Source organism: Castor canadensis, chromosome X (genome assembly GCF_047511655.1).
Source record: "Castor canadensis chromosome X, mCasCan1.hap1v2, whole genome shotgun sequence".
Taxonomy (NCBI): domain Eukaryota; kingdom Metazoa; phylum Chordata; class Mammalia; order Rodentia; family Castoridae; genus Castor; species Castor canadensis.
This window is the reverse complement of record NC_133405.1, coordinates 132,915,562-132,934,344: the sequence shown is the minus strand read 5'-3', so window position 1 is coordinate 132,934,344 and position 18,783 is coordinate 132,915,562. Positions and strand designations below refer to the sequence as shown.

At 40.1% G+C, this 18,783-nt stretch overlaps 1 protein-coding gene across 5 annotated transcripts in view; it reads left to right on the top strand.

Annotated features, from left to right (window-relative positions):
• Tlr8 (toll like receptor 8) overlaps positions 1 to 9,119 on the top strand; it is a 30,915-nt gene extending 21,796 nt beyond the window's left edge. For all 5 annotated transcript variants that reach the window (XM_074062606.1, XM_074062602.1, XM_074062603.1 and 2 more), the window contains one exon: positions 5,950 to 9,119. In XM_074062606.1, the coding sequence (XP_073918707.1) occupies positions 5,956 to 9,066 (3,111 nt within the window). In that variant the 5' untranslated portion in view covers positions 5,950 to 5,955 and the 3' untranslated portion in view covers positions 9,067 to 9,119. The remainder of the gene's footprint in view (positions 1 to 5,949) is intronic.
• The last annotated feature ends 9,664 nt before the right edge of the window (positions 9,120 to 18,783 follow it).

Sequence of the window (18,783 nt, the reverse complement as noted above, 5' to 3'; positions counted from 1 at the left end):
TGATGGAGTCAGTGAGTTCTTGCATTTTCTTTTCACAGGTCTTGAGTTGTTTAATTAATAGTTCTTCAGTTTTTCCTTTAATTGCCATTTCATCTTCAAGTTCTGAGATTCTGTCTTCTGTTTGTTCTATTCTGCTGGATTGGCCTTCCGTTTTGTTTTGCAGTTCTGTTTCGTTCTTTTTTCTGAGGTTTTCCATATCCTGGCAGTTTTCTTCTTTATTGTTGTCTATTTTTGTCCTGAGTTCATTTATCCATTTATTCATTGTGTTCTCTCTTTCACTTTGGTGTTTATACAGTGCTTCTATGGTTTCCTTTATTTCTTCTTTTGCTTTTTCAAATTCTCTATTTTTATTGTCTTGGAATTTCTTGAGTGTCTCCTGTACATTTTGGTTGACCCTATCCAGTATCATCTCTATAAAATTCTCATTGAGTACTTGTAGTATGTTTTCTTTTAAATTATTCTTGTGGGCTTCATTGGGTCCTTTGGCATAGTTTATCTTCATTTTGTTGGAGTCTGGATCTGAGTTTCTGTTCTCTTCATTCCCCTCTGGTTCCTGTACTAATTTTTTGCTGTGGGGAAACTGGTTTCCTTGTTTTTTCTGTCTTCCTGTCACTGTCCTTGGTGTTGTTACTGTCCCTGTACTGTGTGCAATTGAGTACTTTCTAGCTTGTAATAATAACAATGGTAATATTGAGAATGGAAGAGTGAGCTGAGATGGAAAGCAAGAAGTTAAAGAAAAGGGGAAAACAAATACACAGACAAGAGGGAGAAAGCAGAACAAGGTATCAGACAAGAGAGTTTCAAAGGTATAAACAGGGAGTGTTAGTGTACTAATCGACAGTAAGCTGAACAGACATTAGAGAGACAGAGAGAGGATTGAAAATCAAAGATAAAAAAAATAAAAAATAAGTATATGAAAGTAATATCTGGTCCGCGTCTTCCCAAGCCGTATGGGCGCCGGCCACTGGCGGCCCCGGGGGCCGTCCTCGTTTCTCCGTTTAACATGAAGTGGAGATTCTCTGCACCGGCTGGAGGTGTGGAGGGGTCAAAGTTATGCCTTTTCTCAGTGGATATGCCTGCAAAGTGTGTCTCCAGCGTCTCTCCAAGATTTCACTATAGGAGGCTCGCTTTCTGCTTCCTACCTCTAGCCACCATCTTGGAATCTCCCACTGCTTTTCCTAAGATGTTTATGTCAAATAATCTGTAGGCTGAGATTTGGCACAGCCCCAGCTGCAGAAGAGACCGAGAAGGCAAGATGCCGCTCGGCTGCTTTTCCTAAGTTGGTTACAATGTTATGGACCTCCCCGAGAACTGTTGCTCCACCTCCTTGTTTACCACTGGATATAAAAGACCTGCTGAAGGATGCAAGGATTTTTGATGAGGGTTTTTTGGCTAAAGATAAATTGTTGGAGGGAGAATTGCTGAAGGGAGAATTGTTGAAGGGAGGATTTCTGAAGTGAAAAGAATAGCTGAAGGAGAATTGCTAAAGGGAGGTTGATAGAATTGGTTGGCAGCTTGTGCAGGGACAGCTGGTGTTGTCTGTCTGCAAGTCTAAGGGCCAAGAATTTAAGAAAGCAAAAGAGAGAACATGGGACAGTGCAAGTCTACACCGAGAACTTTATACCTAGGCTTTAGAAAAGCTAAGCTAAATAAAAGCTAAGAGAAAACATGGGACAGAGTAAGTCTAAGGAAAGGGACTTTAAAGAATAGAAAGAAGAAAGACTTTAGAAGCAAGGTTTTAAAGAACTGTAAAGGAGTAAGGCCTTAAAGAATAAAGATAGAGAAAAGAGGCAGAGTAAAATGAAGAGACTAACAGAAAAAAGAAGCAATGAGACTGTTGTATGTCTCCATCTGAGTGCCCGACACACCTGGCTCCAACTTTCTGCATGTCTGTCTGTCTATCATTTGTCCTTTGTGCATCTCCCATCACCTCCAGTTATGTTTAGTAGTAACAGGAGTGAGAGAAAGTTCTCTTTACTACCACCTTGCTTAAAACCTTGAAAGGAGCTGGACACAGTGGCTCATGCCTGTAATCCCAGCTACTCAGGAGGTGGAGATCGGGAGGATCCTGGTTTGAGGCCAGCCTCTGAAAACAAAAAAAAAAAAAGAAAAGAGAAAAGAAAATAAACAGAATTAAAAAGTTATTGAGAGTCTATCTCAACCAACAAGCTGGGCGTGGTGGTGGGCACTGCCATCCCACCTATGAGGGAGGTAGAGATAGTAGGATCAATGTCTGAGGTCAGTCCCGAGCAAAAACATGAGACCCTATTTGAAAAATAACTGTACATTGCTCCCCAGATAAAGATAAAAATTCACTCTGGTGGAAGGAGGGATTGGAGATTTGTTGGTCATAGTTTACAAAATTTCATCCAGGCAAAAAGAATAAGTCTAAGAGATCTGTTGTACAACCTGTGGCTAAAATTAGTAACAATGTACATATGCTTGCAAATTGCTGAGAGTAGAACTTAGCTTTTTCCCTACAAAAACAAAATAAGCGTGTGAGACATGCATATGTTAATTAGTTCAATTTAGTCATTATACAATATATACATCTTTCAGAACATGCTGTACACAACCAATATCTCTAAGTTTTAGTTGTCAATTTAAATAAATCATTCAAAGTTTAAAAGTCCACTTGTCTTAAATCTTTTTTTAAATTGTGGCAGTACTACACTTTGAACTCAGGTCCTCATGTTTGCTATGCAGTCATTATACAGCTTGAGCCACTCTACCAGTCCCTTTTTAGTATGTACTTGTGTGTGTTGAGTATTTTTGAGATAGGGTCTTGTGAACTATTTGCCCAGGCTGGGTTTGAAATTTGATCCTCCTGATCTCTGCTTCCTGAGTAGCTAGGATTACAAGCATGAGTTACCAGCACCTGACTGTCTTAAATCCTTTAGTCCCTCACTGCTGTGCTCATTAAGATGACAACTGAGCAATGTCCATTGAATATGGCACCATGAAGATAGTGAAAAGCATGGCAAAATCTCCATTACTTCCCTTCTGTGTGCCATCCCAATGCCCTTGGCCTTGCTTCTTTCTCTGGACTCTGCTGTTGCAAACCTGTGCAGGCTCAACCAATGTTGAGAACTTGAAGCTTGATGTACCTTGTCTCAAGCACACACTGTGTCTCTCTTGGCACCTTTTTTAGGACTTCTCTAAATGCCCAGTGTGGGAACTTCAGGAATATACTCAAGACCTTTGCTACTCCTTTTGCCTGGAACATTTCTTCTGCCTCTTTGTTGTGCCTTATATGTGCCTATTCAATCTTAGGATCACAGCTCAGGTTTTACTTCCCCAGCCTCCACAAACAGGTCAGATTCTCCTAAAACAATGTCATAGAGTATCATGTCCTTTTTTTAATCACAGTTGAAATCTAACCATGTTGTTATATTCAACTAACGTCCATTTATCAGTGGGTTGTGAGTTAATAAAATTGTGAATGTAATCATATAGACTCCCCAGGCCACCCAACAGCTGATAAAGTATGGAAGAGTCTAGAAGTGACTTTCAAATCTAACAGTGCACACAGGCTTAGATCTGCTTAGGTCCCTAAAGGAATATAACATTTCCTGGGTTACCCTCCAACTCTCCTTGCATTCTTGGCTTCATTGCCCCTTTGCTGTGCCTGTGTTTCCTGGTGAAGGTAGATTGAGTCTGGAAACCCATGGCTGCCTCCTCTCTACAAAGCCACATGTTTTCAAGACAAAAGTCATCTGAGAAATGTGTTTTCTGGATGTATTCGTTTTTATTGCCACATAACAAATATCCCCCAAATTAGAGGCTTCAAATGAGACTCATTTACTAGTTTAAATGTCCCCATGTTAGAATCTGGGCAGGCTTTCCTGAGTTCTCTGCTCCAGGTGGCTGAAATCAGGGTACTGGGCAAACTGTAGGGTTCTGGGTAAAAACCCACTTCTGATGTCACTCTGATTGCCAGTCAATTTTAGCTCCTTGCAGTTGTAGAACTGAGGCCCCCAGTTTCCTGGGTAGCTGTCAGCAGAAAGCCACTCTCAGCTTCTAAAGATTGCCTACATTCCTTGCCATGGGTCTCCCTTCATCTTCAAGTCAGCATAGTGCATTCAGATCATCTGAGACTTTCAATCTTTCTGCTTTTCCTTCTGCTACTAGCCAGAGAAAAGCTCTGCTTTAAAGGCTTCTGTGATTAGGTTATGCCCATCTAGACCATCTCCCATTGCAATATAATGTAATATAAACACAGGAGTAATATCAGGGGACAACAGTCATGGGACCCATCTTAAAATTCTGCCTATGCCAGTCAAAGCAAAGCCTTCTTCTAGTATGAGTTAATCTTTAAGCAGCAGCACCTCAATACTGCTGTATTTGAAAAGAACTATAAGCAACTGAAAAGGACTGACAGTCCTGCTCCATTTTGATTTTTTTCTCATCAGGAGCTGGCTTTGCCAATGGCAGTAATTATTGATCCACAGAATAATCAACATCCACATAGCAATCTTCTGTAACACTGGAGGGGCTAACATATCGGGGTGTTAGCTTACCAGACTTACATTGTAGGAGAATTTGAAAAGAATTCACTTTTCTGGTTTAACTCAACAATAAAGACATGAGTTGACCTTTGGTGGAAAGTCTAGTTTAGTAAAATTAGTCTCTATACCTAGTGAAATAAGATTTTGGGAGTTTTCTTAACCACAGCCCTTGTTCACATCAATCTATTGATTGCAGTGTATGGTTACCAAAATAATCCATTCAGTCCCCTATATGTTAAGAAATAGTCATAGAGAGCAAGGCACTCTACCAAGTACTACAGAGGATGCATCAAAGCATAGCACTATCCCCTCCTTAAAGACGTTTCAAAGTCAGCAGACAAGTAACTATTGATGCCAGCGTTCATATGAGAAGGGACATATAAGTAACAGTCATTCCACAAACAATTTTTTGAGTGCTGTCTACATTTGAGGCACTGTTCTGGCATATAGATTTCAAAAGGAAATTGTGTAGCACGATGGTCAGTGGTTCAAAGCATGGTTTTGGAATCAGATTGGCTCAATTCTCAGCACTACAACTTCTGAAAGTTACTTAAATCTCAGAGATTGTTTCTTCATCTGCAGAATATGGATAATAATTGTGCTCCAGTGAGCCTTTGTGTAGGCGGGGAAATATTTATGAAACACTTAGCAAAATACCTGACATTTCGTTTTGTTATTATTATCAACATAAGATGTCCACTTTTGGGTCACATAAGGAGAAAAGAGTACTTGATATGTAGCATTACCAGAGAGGTGTAGAAAAATTATGGAAAACACCAGTAAGAGGTATGGTTGTATAAATAAGGTGGCTTGTATATCTTGGATAAAACCACAATAGAAGTTGGGTCTGATCTGTCTTCGGGTACTGGCAAAAGATTCATCAATAGCTATGCCAATAAGTTGATGCTATAAATACATAACACGCTGTGTTGTACACTTAGTATGACCTGGAGCCAAGGGCCAGTTCACACTCAATATGATGGTGGGGCATCTTGATGGATGCCTCTGCAAAAATCTATCATCGCCATAATCTCAAATAGCTCCTTCTTTAACATTTTTTGAGGGGGCTGGAATTGGAGTTTGAACTTGGGCTTCTTGCTGTGAAGCAAGCACTCTACCACTTGAGCCACACCTCCAGTCCATTTTGCTCTGGTTATTTTGCAGATGAGGTCTCACAAACTATTTGCTCAAACTGGTCTCGAACCACAATCCTCCCGATCTCAGCCCCCCGTGTAGTTAGGATTATAGACGTGAGCCACCAGTGCCCGGCTTCCTCAACTTCTTTTAGCACCCTAAAGCTGAGCACAGTGAAAAAGTAAAATTGTTCTGAACCTAATTTGATGCAATTTGTTTAACTGCTAAGAAAATTCACACTTGAAAGCTCAAATACCCTGCAATGATTGCTACTCTAATGTGTGCTTCCACTTTTGATTTTCCTTAGGACAACATGTCCCTTTGGTCATCAATTCTGACCTGCCTTTTTCTGCTTATTTCTGGTTCCTGTGAGTTCTTTGCTGAAGCAAATTATTTTAGAAGCTATCCTTGTGATGAGAAAAGGCAAAATGTGTCTATTGTAGCAGAATGCAACAATCGTCAACTGCAAGAAGTTCCCCAAACAGTGAGCAAATATGTGACAGAACTAGACCTGTCTGATAATTTCATCACACATATAACGAATGAATCATTTCAAGAGCTGCAAAACCTTACTAAAATAAATCTAAACCACAATGCCAATCAACAGCACCAGAATGAAAATCCTGGTATGGATAAAGATGGCATGAATATTACAGATGGAGCCTTCCTCAACCTAAGAAACCTGAAGGAGTTGCTGCTCGAGGACAACCAGTTATACAAAATACCCACTGGCTTGCCCAAGTCTTTAAAAGAACTGAGTCTCATTCAGAACAATATAATTTTGGTAACTAAAAATAACACTTTGGGACTTTGGAACTTGGAAAGTCTCTATTTGGGCTGGAATTGCTATTTTGTTTGTAATAAAACCTTGGAAGTAGAAGATGGCACATTTGAAAACCTTAAAAACTTGAAGGTGCTATCACTCTCTTTCAATACTCTCATCCACGTGCCACCAAAACTGCCAAGCTCCCTAACAAAACTTTTTCTGAGCAATACCAAGATCAAAAACATCAGTCAAGAAGACTTCAAGGAGTTGAGAAACTTAAGACTGCTAGATTTAAGTGGAAACTGCCCGAGGTGTTTCAATGCACCTTTTCCTTGCACGCCTTGTGAAGGTGATGCTTCAATTAATATACATCCAAATGCTTTCCAAAATCTGGCCCAACTTCTCTACCTAAACCTCTCCAGCACTTCCCTCCGGACGGTTCCGTCCACCTGGTTTGAGAATATGATCTCTCTGAAAGAGCTGCATCTTGAATTTAATTATTTAGTGCAAGAAATAGCCTCGGGGGAATTTTTAACAAAACTGCCCAACTTAGAAATACTTGATTTATCTTTTAACTACATTAAGACAGAATATCCACAATATATTAATATTTCCCAAAACTTCTCTACACTTAAGTCTCTCAAGGCATTGCATGTAAGAGGTTATGTGTTCCAAACACTTAAGCAAGAACATTTCAGGCCCCTCATGGGTCTGCCACACTTACAGACCATAAACTTTGGCATTAACTTTATTAGTAAAATTGATTTTACCCTTTTCCAACATTTCCGCAACCTGACAGTTATTTACTTGTCAGAAAACAGAATATCACCCTTGGTAAATGATGTAGCACAGATTACTACAAATGGTTCCTCTTTGCAAAGCCATGCTCTTAAACCACGCTCAACAGATGCCAAGTTTGACCCACATTCAAATTTTTATCATAAAACCAATCCTTTAATAAAGCCACAATGTACTGCTTATGGAAAGGCCTTAGATTTGAGTTTAAATAGTATTTTCTTTATAGGGGAAAAACAATTCGAAGGTTTTCATGATATTGCCTGCTTAAATCTGTCTTCCAATGGCAATGGTCAGGTGTTACATGGAACTGAATTTTTAGCTGTGCCTCATGTCAAATATTTGGATTTGACCAACAATAGACTAGACTTTGATGATAACAAAGCTTTCAATGAACTGCCCAACTTAGAAGTTCTAGATCTCAGCTACAATTCACACTATTTCGAGATAGCAGGGGTAACCCATCGTCTAGGATTTATTCAAAATTTAACACAGCTCAAGGTTTTAAACTTGAGCTACAACAGCATTTATACTTTAACAGAGGAGAATGATCTGAAAAGCATGTCCCTAAACGAGCTAGTTTTCAGTGGAAACCGCCTGGACCTTTTGTGGAATGCTGGAGACACCAGATACTGGCCTATTTTTAAATGTCTCATGAATCTGACGCAGCTTGACTTAGCTCACAATAACCTTCATCACATTCCAGATGAAGCTTTCCTTAACTTGCCCCAGAGCCTCGTGAAACTTTATATAAATAATAATGTGTTAAATTCCTTTCACTGGACATTGCTTCAGAAGTTTCCACATCTTACCTTGCTTGATCTAAGTGGAAACAAGCTATCCTCTGTGGATAACAGCCTCTCTAGATTTCCTTCTTCTATTCAGACACTGCTATTGAGAAAAAACAGGATTTCACACCTGCCCGCTGGCTTCTTTTCGGAAGCCAGGAGTCTGGTGCACCTTGATTTAAGTTTCAACCTGATAAAGATGATCAACAAATCCACACTGCAGACTAGGACTGCCACCAATTTAAGTCTTTTGGAACTAAGTGGGAACCCTTTTGACTGTACTTGTGACATTGGAGACTTCCGAAGGTGGATGGATGAACATCTGAATGTCACGATTCCTAGATTGGTAGATGTCATTTGTGCCAGTCCTGGGGATCAAAGAGGGAAGGGTATTATAAGTCTAGAGCTCACAACTTGTGTTTCAGATACCACTGCAGCAGTGCTATTTTTCTTCACATTCTTTGTCACCACCATGGTTATGGTGGCTGCCCTGGCTCACCATTTGTTTTACTGGGATGTTTGGTTTATCTATCACGTGTGTTTAGCTAAGGTGAGAGGCTACATGTCTGTTTCCACGTCCCAAACTTTCTATGATGCTTACATTTCTTATGACACCAAAGATGCCTCTGTTACTGACTGGGTGATCAATGAATTGCGCTACCACCTTGAAGAGAGTGAAGATAAAAATGTTCTCCTTTGCTTAGAAGAGAGGGATTGGGACCCGGGGTTAGCCATTATCGATAACCTCATGCAGAGTATAAACCAGAGCAAGAAAACAATCTTTGTTTTAACCAAAAAATATGCAAAGAGCTGGAACTTTAAAACAGCTTTCTACTTGGCCTTGCAGAGGCTAATGGATGAGAACACAGATGTGATTATATTTATTCTGCTGGAGCCTGTGTTACAGCACTCTCAGTACTTGAAGCTACGACGTCGGATCTGCAAGAGCTCCATCCTCCAGTGGCCCGACAACCCCAAGGCAGAAGGCTTGTTTTGGCAAAGTTTGAAAAATGTGGTCTTAACTGAAAATGATTCACGGTATAACAATTTGTATGTTGATTCCATTAGGCAATAATTACTGATGGGAGGTCATGGTTCAACACCATAATAAAAAGGCAAAGCAATGACCATTCTCACTTAGTGATCTCTTGCTATGTAACAAATTACCCAACACTAAGTGGCTTCAATGTCCCACGGTTGTGATCCCACAGTACCTGGAGGTTTAGGGGTCAGAAGTGGCCCAACTGGATCTTCTGTTGGGTCTCTCAGAGACTGTAATCTAGGGGTCAGATCCATTTCCGATTAGATATCTCTGGGATTCAGATCCACTTCTAACCTCACACCCATGTGGTTGTCTTCAGGATGCATTTTCTCTTGGACTACTGGGCAAAGGCTACCCAGGTCTCTGCTGTGTGAGACTCTCTCACAAAACAGCTTCCTTTGTCAAAGCCAGTAAGAGAGAGAGGAGGCTAGCAAAACTAAGTCACATTTTTTTTTGGTACTCTAATCAGGGAAACGATATCCCATCACTGTGGAAATATTCTATTTGTTGGAAGTCAAGTACAGATTTCCACTAGCCCCAGCAGAATGGCCACCTCAGTCCAGGGAAAACGGTTAAAGACCAAGGTAGTGGGGCTGGAATCAGTCCAGGGAGAAGTTTATGAGTGAGACAATTACTTATCTCAGTCAAAGACTTTACCTTGGACTACCATCCAGGGACAGCCTGCCATCTTGGTCATAGCTTGTAAATACCAGGAGAAGATCATTGTGGGCCATCTTAGCAGTCATCTTGCTTTTCATTATCTAAGAACTTTTGCCACTGTAACTAAGGTTCTGACATTAAGTTGCTGTTTAGGTTCATTGTGTGTGTGTGTGTGTGTGTGTGTGTGTGTGTGTGTGTATGTGTGGTGCTACATGGTTATATTATGCTGTGATTGCATCTTTCTTTTACGGTCACTTTTACAAATATTGGCTATAATATTTGACTTTTAAGGTCTAGATGTCATATAGAGGCTGAAATGTATAGTTTTTTAGGTGCTGTTTTTTTCTTAGCCATTCTTTAAAAGTACACATCTAAATTGGAATCTTCTGGAGTATTTGTTAATTCTCATTGCTGTAAATATTAAAATGAGTCATTAAATTTTTTTCATTGTTTATGATAAATGTATAATAAATATTAAAAAGGAAACAGAGCTATAACATAAAAGAAATTGTTACTCACATTGGGTTTTTGTTGAGATTTCTTTTTTAATCTTTGTAGAAATCAAAGGGGAAGCAGTTCTGGTAGTAAGACAATTCTTAGTAGAGAAATTAATTCTATCTTGATTTCATACTCAGAAGACATCAGATGTCAGATGTCTATTGGTACCCTTGGTGTAATTCTCCCAAATAGAACAACTTTGACCCCTCTTACTACCTCTACTATTCCCTTGATTCTTCTGCATCAGTTCATAGCATCCTCTATCCAGTACAGGTGTGAATCTTGAAATTTACCCAAGGACCACTTAAAATTATTCAAGTATAAGAAAGTAAAATTCCTTCAGAATGAAAAGAAGAAAAAACCCTAAAACACCAACCCTAAAACACCATCCTTCGTTAGGTACAGCCTCTTACTTACCCTTGCAAGATGAGTTATCTTTAAATATATGTTTCTAAGGAACTGAGCAAGACAGTGTGTCATAGTGGTATTTAATATGGACAAAGTGGAAATCAGTACATGTTTGCCAAGGAGAATTTAATTTTGTCACACTGAACCTTCTTTTGTGATCATTGTAAGTTTATAGGGGAATATTTATGGCTGAGCTTATTGATGCCTGGGAATAAATATCTTAAAAAAAAAGAGTAGCTTCATTGAACAGACACCCTAAAAAGAATAGTGGGAGATCAGTTAGCATCCATCCTTCATCTTAGTCAGTTTGGGCTGCTATAACAAAGTACCATAGACTGGGTGACTTACAAACAATAAAAATTTATTTCTCATAGTGCTGGAGGCTAGAATCTGAGATTAAGCTGCCAGCGTGGTTGGGTTCCGGTGGGGGCCATCTTCTGGGTTGTAGACTCCTGATGTACCTTGTGTCCTTACATGGTGAACAGAGAGTAAACGAGCTCTCTGGGGTATCTAATATAAGGGCACTAATCCCATTTGTGAGGGTTCCACCCTCATGACCTAATTATCTCCCAAAGGCCCCACCTCTTAATAGCCTTCATATTTGCCTTAGATTTTCAACATATAAATTTAGGTGAGACATAAATATTCAATCTTTAATAGCCCTGTTAATACCACATTAATTTGTTATAAGTTCTTTCATACGGTCTATAATAATTTTAGTAAAATAAAAATGTAGCATTAGTGATTAATATATATATGAAACTAGTGGACTTTGGCAGTGTTCTGTTAACAGAATCAAAAATTAATGAAAGTCACAATAATCCCAGCCACTCAGGAGGTGGAAGCAGTAGGATCGAGAGTTTGGGGCTTGCCCAGGCAAAGTTAGCAAGACTCTGTATCAAAAATTAAAGTAAAAAGACTGGAGACATGGTCTCCATTTACAAGTGGTAAAGTGTTTACCTAGCAAGCAGGATTCAATCCCTAGCATCACCCCACATACATACAAATATTTTTGAGACATATTTATTCCTCATTTAAGATACTGGTATGGGAAACTCAGACCTAAGATTTGTTGATGAGAGCATCATCATTATTATGCTTTCTATTAATATTTAAAATGAGTAGATGCTAATACTCATTTATAAGTTTTTAAAAATTCAAATTTTACAAAGGGATGTACAATGAAGCTAAAATCTTCCCACAACACATCTTTGCTTCCTAGAAGCATCACTACTAAATATTCTTGTGTAAAGGCCCAGCTGCTATAACAAAGATATCCAACAGTACAGAAGTTTATTTCTCTGTCCCATCATTGTCGCAATGAGAATAGCTTAGGTCCATAGGGCAGCTCTGCTCTGTTTGGCAGAATTATCTACATGGTTCATATTGGGCCATCACTACAGCTGGATTTCAACTAGTAGCAAGAAAGACTACATAGACCAGAGTCTTAAGGTCCAGACTCACCAGTGGCACACAGCTTTTGTTTACCTCCCATTGGTGAGTATCTAATTGACCCCAGTTAATTGCAAGGTATGCTGGAAAATACGTCCAACAAAAGAATCTAAAACCAGCCAGTAGTGGCGGTGCATGCCTATAACCCCAGCACTAGCACTCAGGAGGTGTTCATGTCAGGAGGATTGAGAGGCCAACCTAGGCTACATGTCTCAAAATAGAAACAGAAACAAAACCAAAACCAACCCAAAGTCTATTACCATGCAAGAAAAGGAGAACTGATTCAGTACATAGCTAGCAGTCTCTGCCACAGCATCTATAAGTTTTCAGTGCACATCTAAGTCCTTAATTCTCCTTTAACCACAAAAGGACAAACTTTATAACACTGCTCTATATTTTGCTCTATTCTCTTAGTATTCCTCAAAGTATATGCTTTTCTTTTTAATGACTACATTGTGTTTCCTTGTACAAATGCACCATGAGGTATTTTCCCAGTCTTTTATTAAACATTTAAGTTGCTTCTGATATTTTGACATTGTAAATAATTCCATAATACTTCATGTCTTTGTGTTTATATGCACATATATTTATAGAATAAAATAAGTTTAGAGCAGTGATAATGAAAGAGTGATCTGCAGACCAGTGCTGATCTGAGAACTAGAGGTTACTAGTTTGTGATAAGAGAAATGCAGAGATTGTGAGTTTTCTAATAATTTGAAATGGCCATGATGTCTATGATTAGTGATTCATGACGTTCGGAAATTCTTAAAACCTTGGTTTTTGCCACAGATTGTGTTTTCGTTGCTATAACAGAATATTTGAGACTGGATAGTTTATAAAGAAAAAAGATTTATTTGGCTCATGGTTCTGGAATATCCAAGACAGAGGTCACAGCTGGTGAGGGCTTCATGCTGCCTCAACTCATGGCAGAAAGTGGAAGGGAAAGCAGGAGTGTGCACAGGAGGCAAACCATGAGTCCTGATGGCCTCAATTTATAACAACCCACCATTGCAAGAGGAAGAACTCACTCGTGAGAAAAGCAATTATCCATTCATGAGAGCTCTACTCCCATGACCCATACACCTCCCCATGAGGCCCAACCTCCCAACACTGTGTGTTGGGGATTAAGGTTCAAACATAGGAACTTTTGAGAGACACACTTAAACCATGAACCCATAGCACTCTACCCTCAACCCCCAAATCATGGATATTTCTCATAAAGCAATATTCATCTCATCCCAACAGTCTCAAAGGCTTAACTCACTCCAGGATCAACTCAAAGTCCAAATTCTCATCTGAGACTTAAAGACAAATTCCTTCCAGCTGGGGGCCTATAAAATCAAAACAAGTTATTTACCTCTAATATACAATGGCAGAACAGAGACAGAGTAGATATCTCCATTTGTAAAAACCCAAGAGGGCAAACATCATGTCTTAAAGCTGGAGGATCATCTTTCATTCCATGTGTCACTTCCTGAACACATTGGAACAAGAGCTGGGTCTCCAAGGCCTTGGATAACTCTTTCCCAAAGGTTTGGCTGGGCTCAGCCCACACAGCTGCTCTCTTGGGTTAGAGTTGCACTGGGTACCTGTGGCTTTCCCAGGCTGGTGTTGCATGCCGGTTATGGCTCTATCATTTGGGAGTCCTGGTGGCAGAGGTCCTACTCCCATGGCTCCACTCATCAGTGCCCTTGTGGGAACTGTCTGGTGGCTCTGCCTCTGTATCAGCTTTCTGCCTAGACTCCAGGCAGCTTTATATCCCTTGAAATCTCTACTTAGATTTCATGGCTCATACATTCTGCACACCTGTGGAATTAGCACAAGTGGACACTGCCAAGACTTACTTCTGTGCCTTCTGGAGTGATGGTTGAACTGCCCCTGAGCCCACTTGGGCAACAGCTGAGATGCAGGGAGCAAAGGCCTAAAGCAGCCCTGGGCAGTAAGCCTGTTCTGTCCTTAAGGCCCTAACATTCAGAGCTGTGATGGGAGAGGCCACCTTGAAGGCTTCTGAGATGTCTTCTGACTGGTAGCCCCTCCCTTTCCCCCATGGTTATGATGCATGGCACTTGGCTCTCTTCCATTCATGCTGATCTCCATGGTAACTGATTGCTTGACCATGCTCTTATATACTTTTTTGTTCTTCACATGGCCAAGTTGCAAATTTCCACATTTTAATGCTCTGCTTCCTTATTAATTATAATTTTAATTACATGTTAGGTCATCCCTTTACTCCCATATCTCAGTGTAAGTGGTTAAAAGCAATTATGCAACTTTTTGATTTATATGCTGCTTAGACATTTCCTCCACGAGATATACTAGTCATTCCTCTTAAGTGCCACCTTCCATAAGACCTTAGGGCACATACACAATGCAACCAAATTCTTTACAACTGTATAACAAGAATGGCCCTCACTCTAGTTCCAAATAAGTTTTGCCTCATTTCCATCTAAGATCTCATCAGAATGGTCTTTACTGTCCCAGTTCTGTCAATATTTTGATCACGACCATTCAATGAACTTCTACAAAGTTCCACAACCTCCTTAATCTTCTTATCCTCTTAGTCCTCACCAGAATTGTAATGAATATTTTTTTATGGAATTCTAGGATTTACTTAGCCTGCTCCTCCAAACTTCCAACTCTACTCATTTCCCAGTTCCAAAGCTTCTTCCATATTATCAGGTATAGTTGTAGCAATACCTAACTCCTGGTACCAATTTTTTTGTCTAAGTCTGACCTCTGTTGATATAACAGAATATTTGAGACTAGGCTCATGGCTACAGAGGCTGCAAAGTCCAAGATTAAGCAGCCATATCTGGTGAGGGCTTGGCTCATGGTGGAAAGCAGAAGGGCAAGCAGGAATGTGCATAAGAGGCAAAACATGAGGGGCAGCCTTACTTTATAACAACCTGCTCTCGTGGTAACTCGTTCAATCCTGCGAGAGTGAGAAATCACTTGTAAGAGCAGCATGAATCCACTCAGGAGGGCTTCACCCCCATACTGCCTCATTTAAGAATTAAGGATCCAACATATGAACTTTTGGGGGACACATTCAAACCACAGAAGATGATTTGAGAGATACTGCCATAAAAGTGAAATTATGGAGGCAAAGGGTTTATGTATTTTACACGTTTGTAGATACTGCCAAATGGTATCATGAAGGGGGTGCTCACATCTCTACCCTTTCTAAATATCTTGGCATAAGGATTTGAAGCATTACAGAGCCAAGGAAAAGGTCAGAGGTTGCCCTTTTCCAAAATGAAATGGACCATACTATGAGTGCATTTTGAAATTCCTTCTTGAGGAATTAGTAGAAATGAACAATTTGGTATGGATTTGGCCCACCAATCTAAATATGTGTGATATGAACTTGTGATATGTAAAAGTTAAGAGTCCTCCTGGCAGTGTGATCTTTGTTGAGAAAAAGGAAGGAGGGTTAAAAAGCACACTTAACCTATGTGTACTCTTACACTCAAACCACACGATGCCTTTCTATAAAATGTTTTTGGCTGGTGGAAGTCCATGGAACAAGGAGTAAGAAACCCCATTGGGAAGCATTAGTTGAGAATCATGTAGATATACCTTTCTCACTCAGCTTACTTACTTACTCACTTATTAATCAGCTGAATAATGATGGGAATGGGGAAGCTCCTAGGGCACCAGGGAACAACCTGAGACAACAGAGAGCTGACTTGTGACCCAGGACACTGCTTCTTCAGGTATTTGCTTTCTACTTTTATGAACTCTGGCCTGGGAAAAGAATGGATGCAGGACCTGGTCCCATAAAGCTAGAGAAATTACAAGTTGAACCTACTCATGGTGGTACATAGCTATAATCTTAGCACTCTGTAATCCCAGCACCTGGAAACTGAGGCAGAAGGATCACGAGTTTGAGGCCAGCTTCAAATCTTCATGAGTTTCTTTGTACTTAAATCTTCATCTGTTTTAGAACTAGTAGCACATTCATGTTTCCCACTGTCCTCCCCGAAGGACACATACAGTCAGAGGAAAGACAGAACCTTTCTATGGGGGAGGACTCCGTCAGGATTGACTTTTATCAGCTACCTGGGGATGTAGGCCCAGAGATCCTGTCCACACTCCCTGAACCTTCTCCAGTCAAGTGGGGACACTGTCTTAGAGGGACTTTCCATTCTTTTGAATCAGGTTATTGCTACTCAGATATTCTGCCCTGTTCATGCTCCTTTCATATGCACTTGTCAGCACTTGTGAGGAGTCATTGTACCAATGTGACTGACCTCCCATCCCTTTTCCATTATTCTCAAGACCAGGGGAGTGTATTTCCATGGGGTCTGAAAGGGGAAGGAAGAGAGGACTGTGGAAGGAGGATACTGGGTTACAGCTGCAAAGCTCTGTGTTTGTGAAGAACTCTCCAGAAGGGCTCCTGTACTTCCATGTTCCATTCGGTCCTGTCACAGCTCTTGAAACCATCCATGCATTGCTCATTGCTATGTGCTAAAGAAGCCAAGAATTAATTAATGAGATATAAGTCATTAAGCCTTTATCTATAATTAGATCCTCAGACCCCCTCCTATTGAGCAACACTAGGTTTCACACGTATCAAACCTCTTTTATCTTTCTCAACCTTCCATCCTCCCACATCACCATCTTTGGTAAGAATATAAAATTATCAGGCCTGGAATATCATGTCTGTCTTCCTCTTCAATTCAAAATTTATAATTAGCAGACAACTGCTTTATTTTTTTATTTATTTTTATTTTTTTATTATTCATATGTGCATACAATGCTTGGGTCATTTCTCCCCCCTGCCCCCACCCCCTCCCTGAACATCCACCCCACTCCCTCCCTCTCCCCCCCAGCAGAAACTATTTTGCCCTTATCTCTAATTTTGTTGAAGAGAGAGTATAAGCAATAATAGGAAGGAACAAGGGTTTTTGCTGGTTGAGATAAGGATAGCTATACAGGGCATTGACTCACATTAATTTCCTGTGCGTGGGTGTTACCTTCTAGGTTAATTCTTTTTGATCTAACCTTTTCTCTAGTTCCTGGTCCCCTTCTTCTATTGGCCTCAGTTGCCTTTAAGGTATCTGCTTTAGTTTCTCTGCGTTGAGGCAACAAATGCTAGCTAATGTTTTAGGTGTCTTACCTATCCTCATATCTCCCTTGAGTGCTCTCGCTTTTATCTTGTGATCAAAGTTCATTCCCCTTGTTGTGTTTGCCCTTGATCTAATGTCCGCATATGAGGGAGAACATACGATTTTTGGTCTTTTGGGCCAGGCTAACCTCACTCAGAATGATGTTCTCCAATTCCATCCATTTACCAGCGAATGATAACATTTCATTCTTCTTCATGGCTGCATAAAATTCCATTGTGTATAGATACCACACTGCTTTCTGAACAACTAATGTGTGTTGAGTCCTAAGATGAGCTCAACAATGGCCAAGGTCCATCAACTAATTAATGTTCAGAATATTCACACAATGGGATATTATTCAGCCATAAAAAAGAATGAATTCCTGATACATGCTACAATATGGATGATCTTTGAAAACATTAGTCTAAGTGAAAATAGTCAAACACATGACATGACATAGGTTAAGTCTATACAACAGAAAGGATATAAGTGTGTGCCGGAGATAGGGGATTGAGAGGAGTGGGGCTAGACTGTAATAGGGATGCAAATGTTCTAAAATTGATCATAGTGAAGTTTGCACAACTGTCAATATACGAACTGCCATATTTCTCTTCCTTGCCCGTTTCCTTCGGTAGTGGTGGTGGTGGTTTTTCTAGCATTGCCCCACCGCGTTGGAAGCTCCTGGCATTCCTATCGTATTCTCTTGAAGTCTTCCCTATCAGCTTGCCTTGCTCCTCTGCTTTTTTCTTGCAACTAGTCAAGATTTGCCAGATCTCTGTTTGGCACTGACCTCTGATTGGTGGTCTCTGTAAAGAACCCTAAACCACAGGAATCAGAATGCCCAGTCCTGTCAAAGCTGAGAAACTGGGTGCGTGTGAAGCAATCACTCCACCTGCTGAACAGAATGAATGACCTCCAAGTTACTTTCCTTTTTTCAAGTGTCTTTTAAAATTGAAAAGCTAACAAATTGTCTACTTACATTTCTCCCCAAACCCACAACTGGATAGTAACTTAGTCCTTAGGCAACATATACTCAAAGCTGAAAACATTAAAATTGTTAGACAGAGAGAGAGAGAGAGAGAGAGAGAGAGAGAAGAAAGAAACCTTCTCAGGTGCAATTAAGAGAGCCCTGCTATATACAGGCCAATCAACACCAGTGTGGTACTGTTGACTGTAGATGTGGAAAGACATCCTAATAACCCCACATGGAACATAACTGCAAGTCACCTTTTTCTAGTTTCCAACTCGTGTTAATTCTAGTTCAGAAAACTTTTTGCAGGTTGTTTTATTTACAATGCCAACTTTTAAAAGCTCATTAAAGTTAACTGAACAATAAACTAGGCAGAAATTGCTTTACAAAAAGAGTTTGGAAAGTCCAAAATGCCACTTTCTATAGAGAATCCACAGTTCAGTTCTATTCAGAGCAAAGAAAAAAAGAGCTTTCACTCATACTAGAAGAAACTCTGCCAAAGGTTTGGAACCTGGATTCAAATTACACATGCAATGAGGACAATATTATGTCAATACCTTTGCTTTGCTGCTGCATCTGTCTATGTTTGCCTGATAGTAACAACTTTATACTGAGCGGAATAACTAGCTAGTAGTTGGACCCATCCTTAGG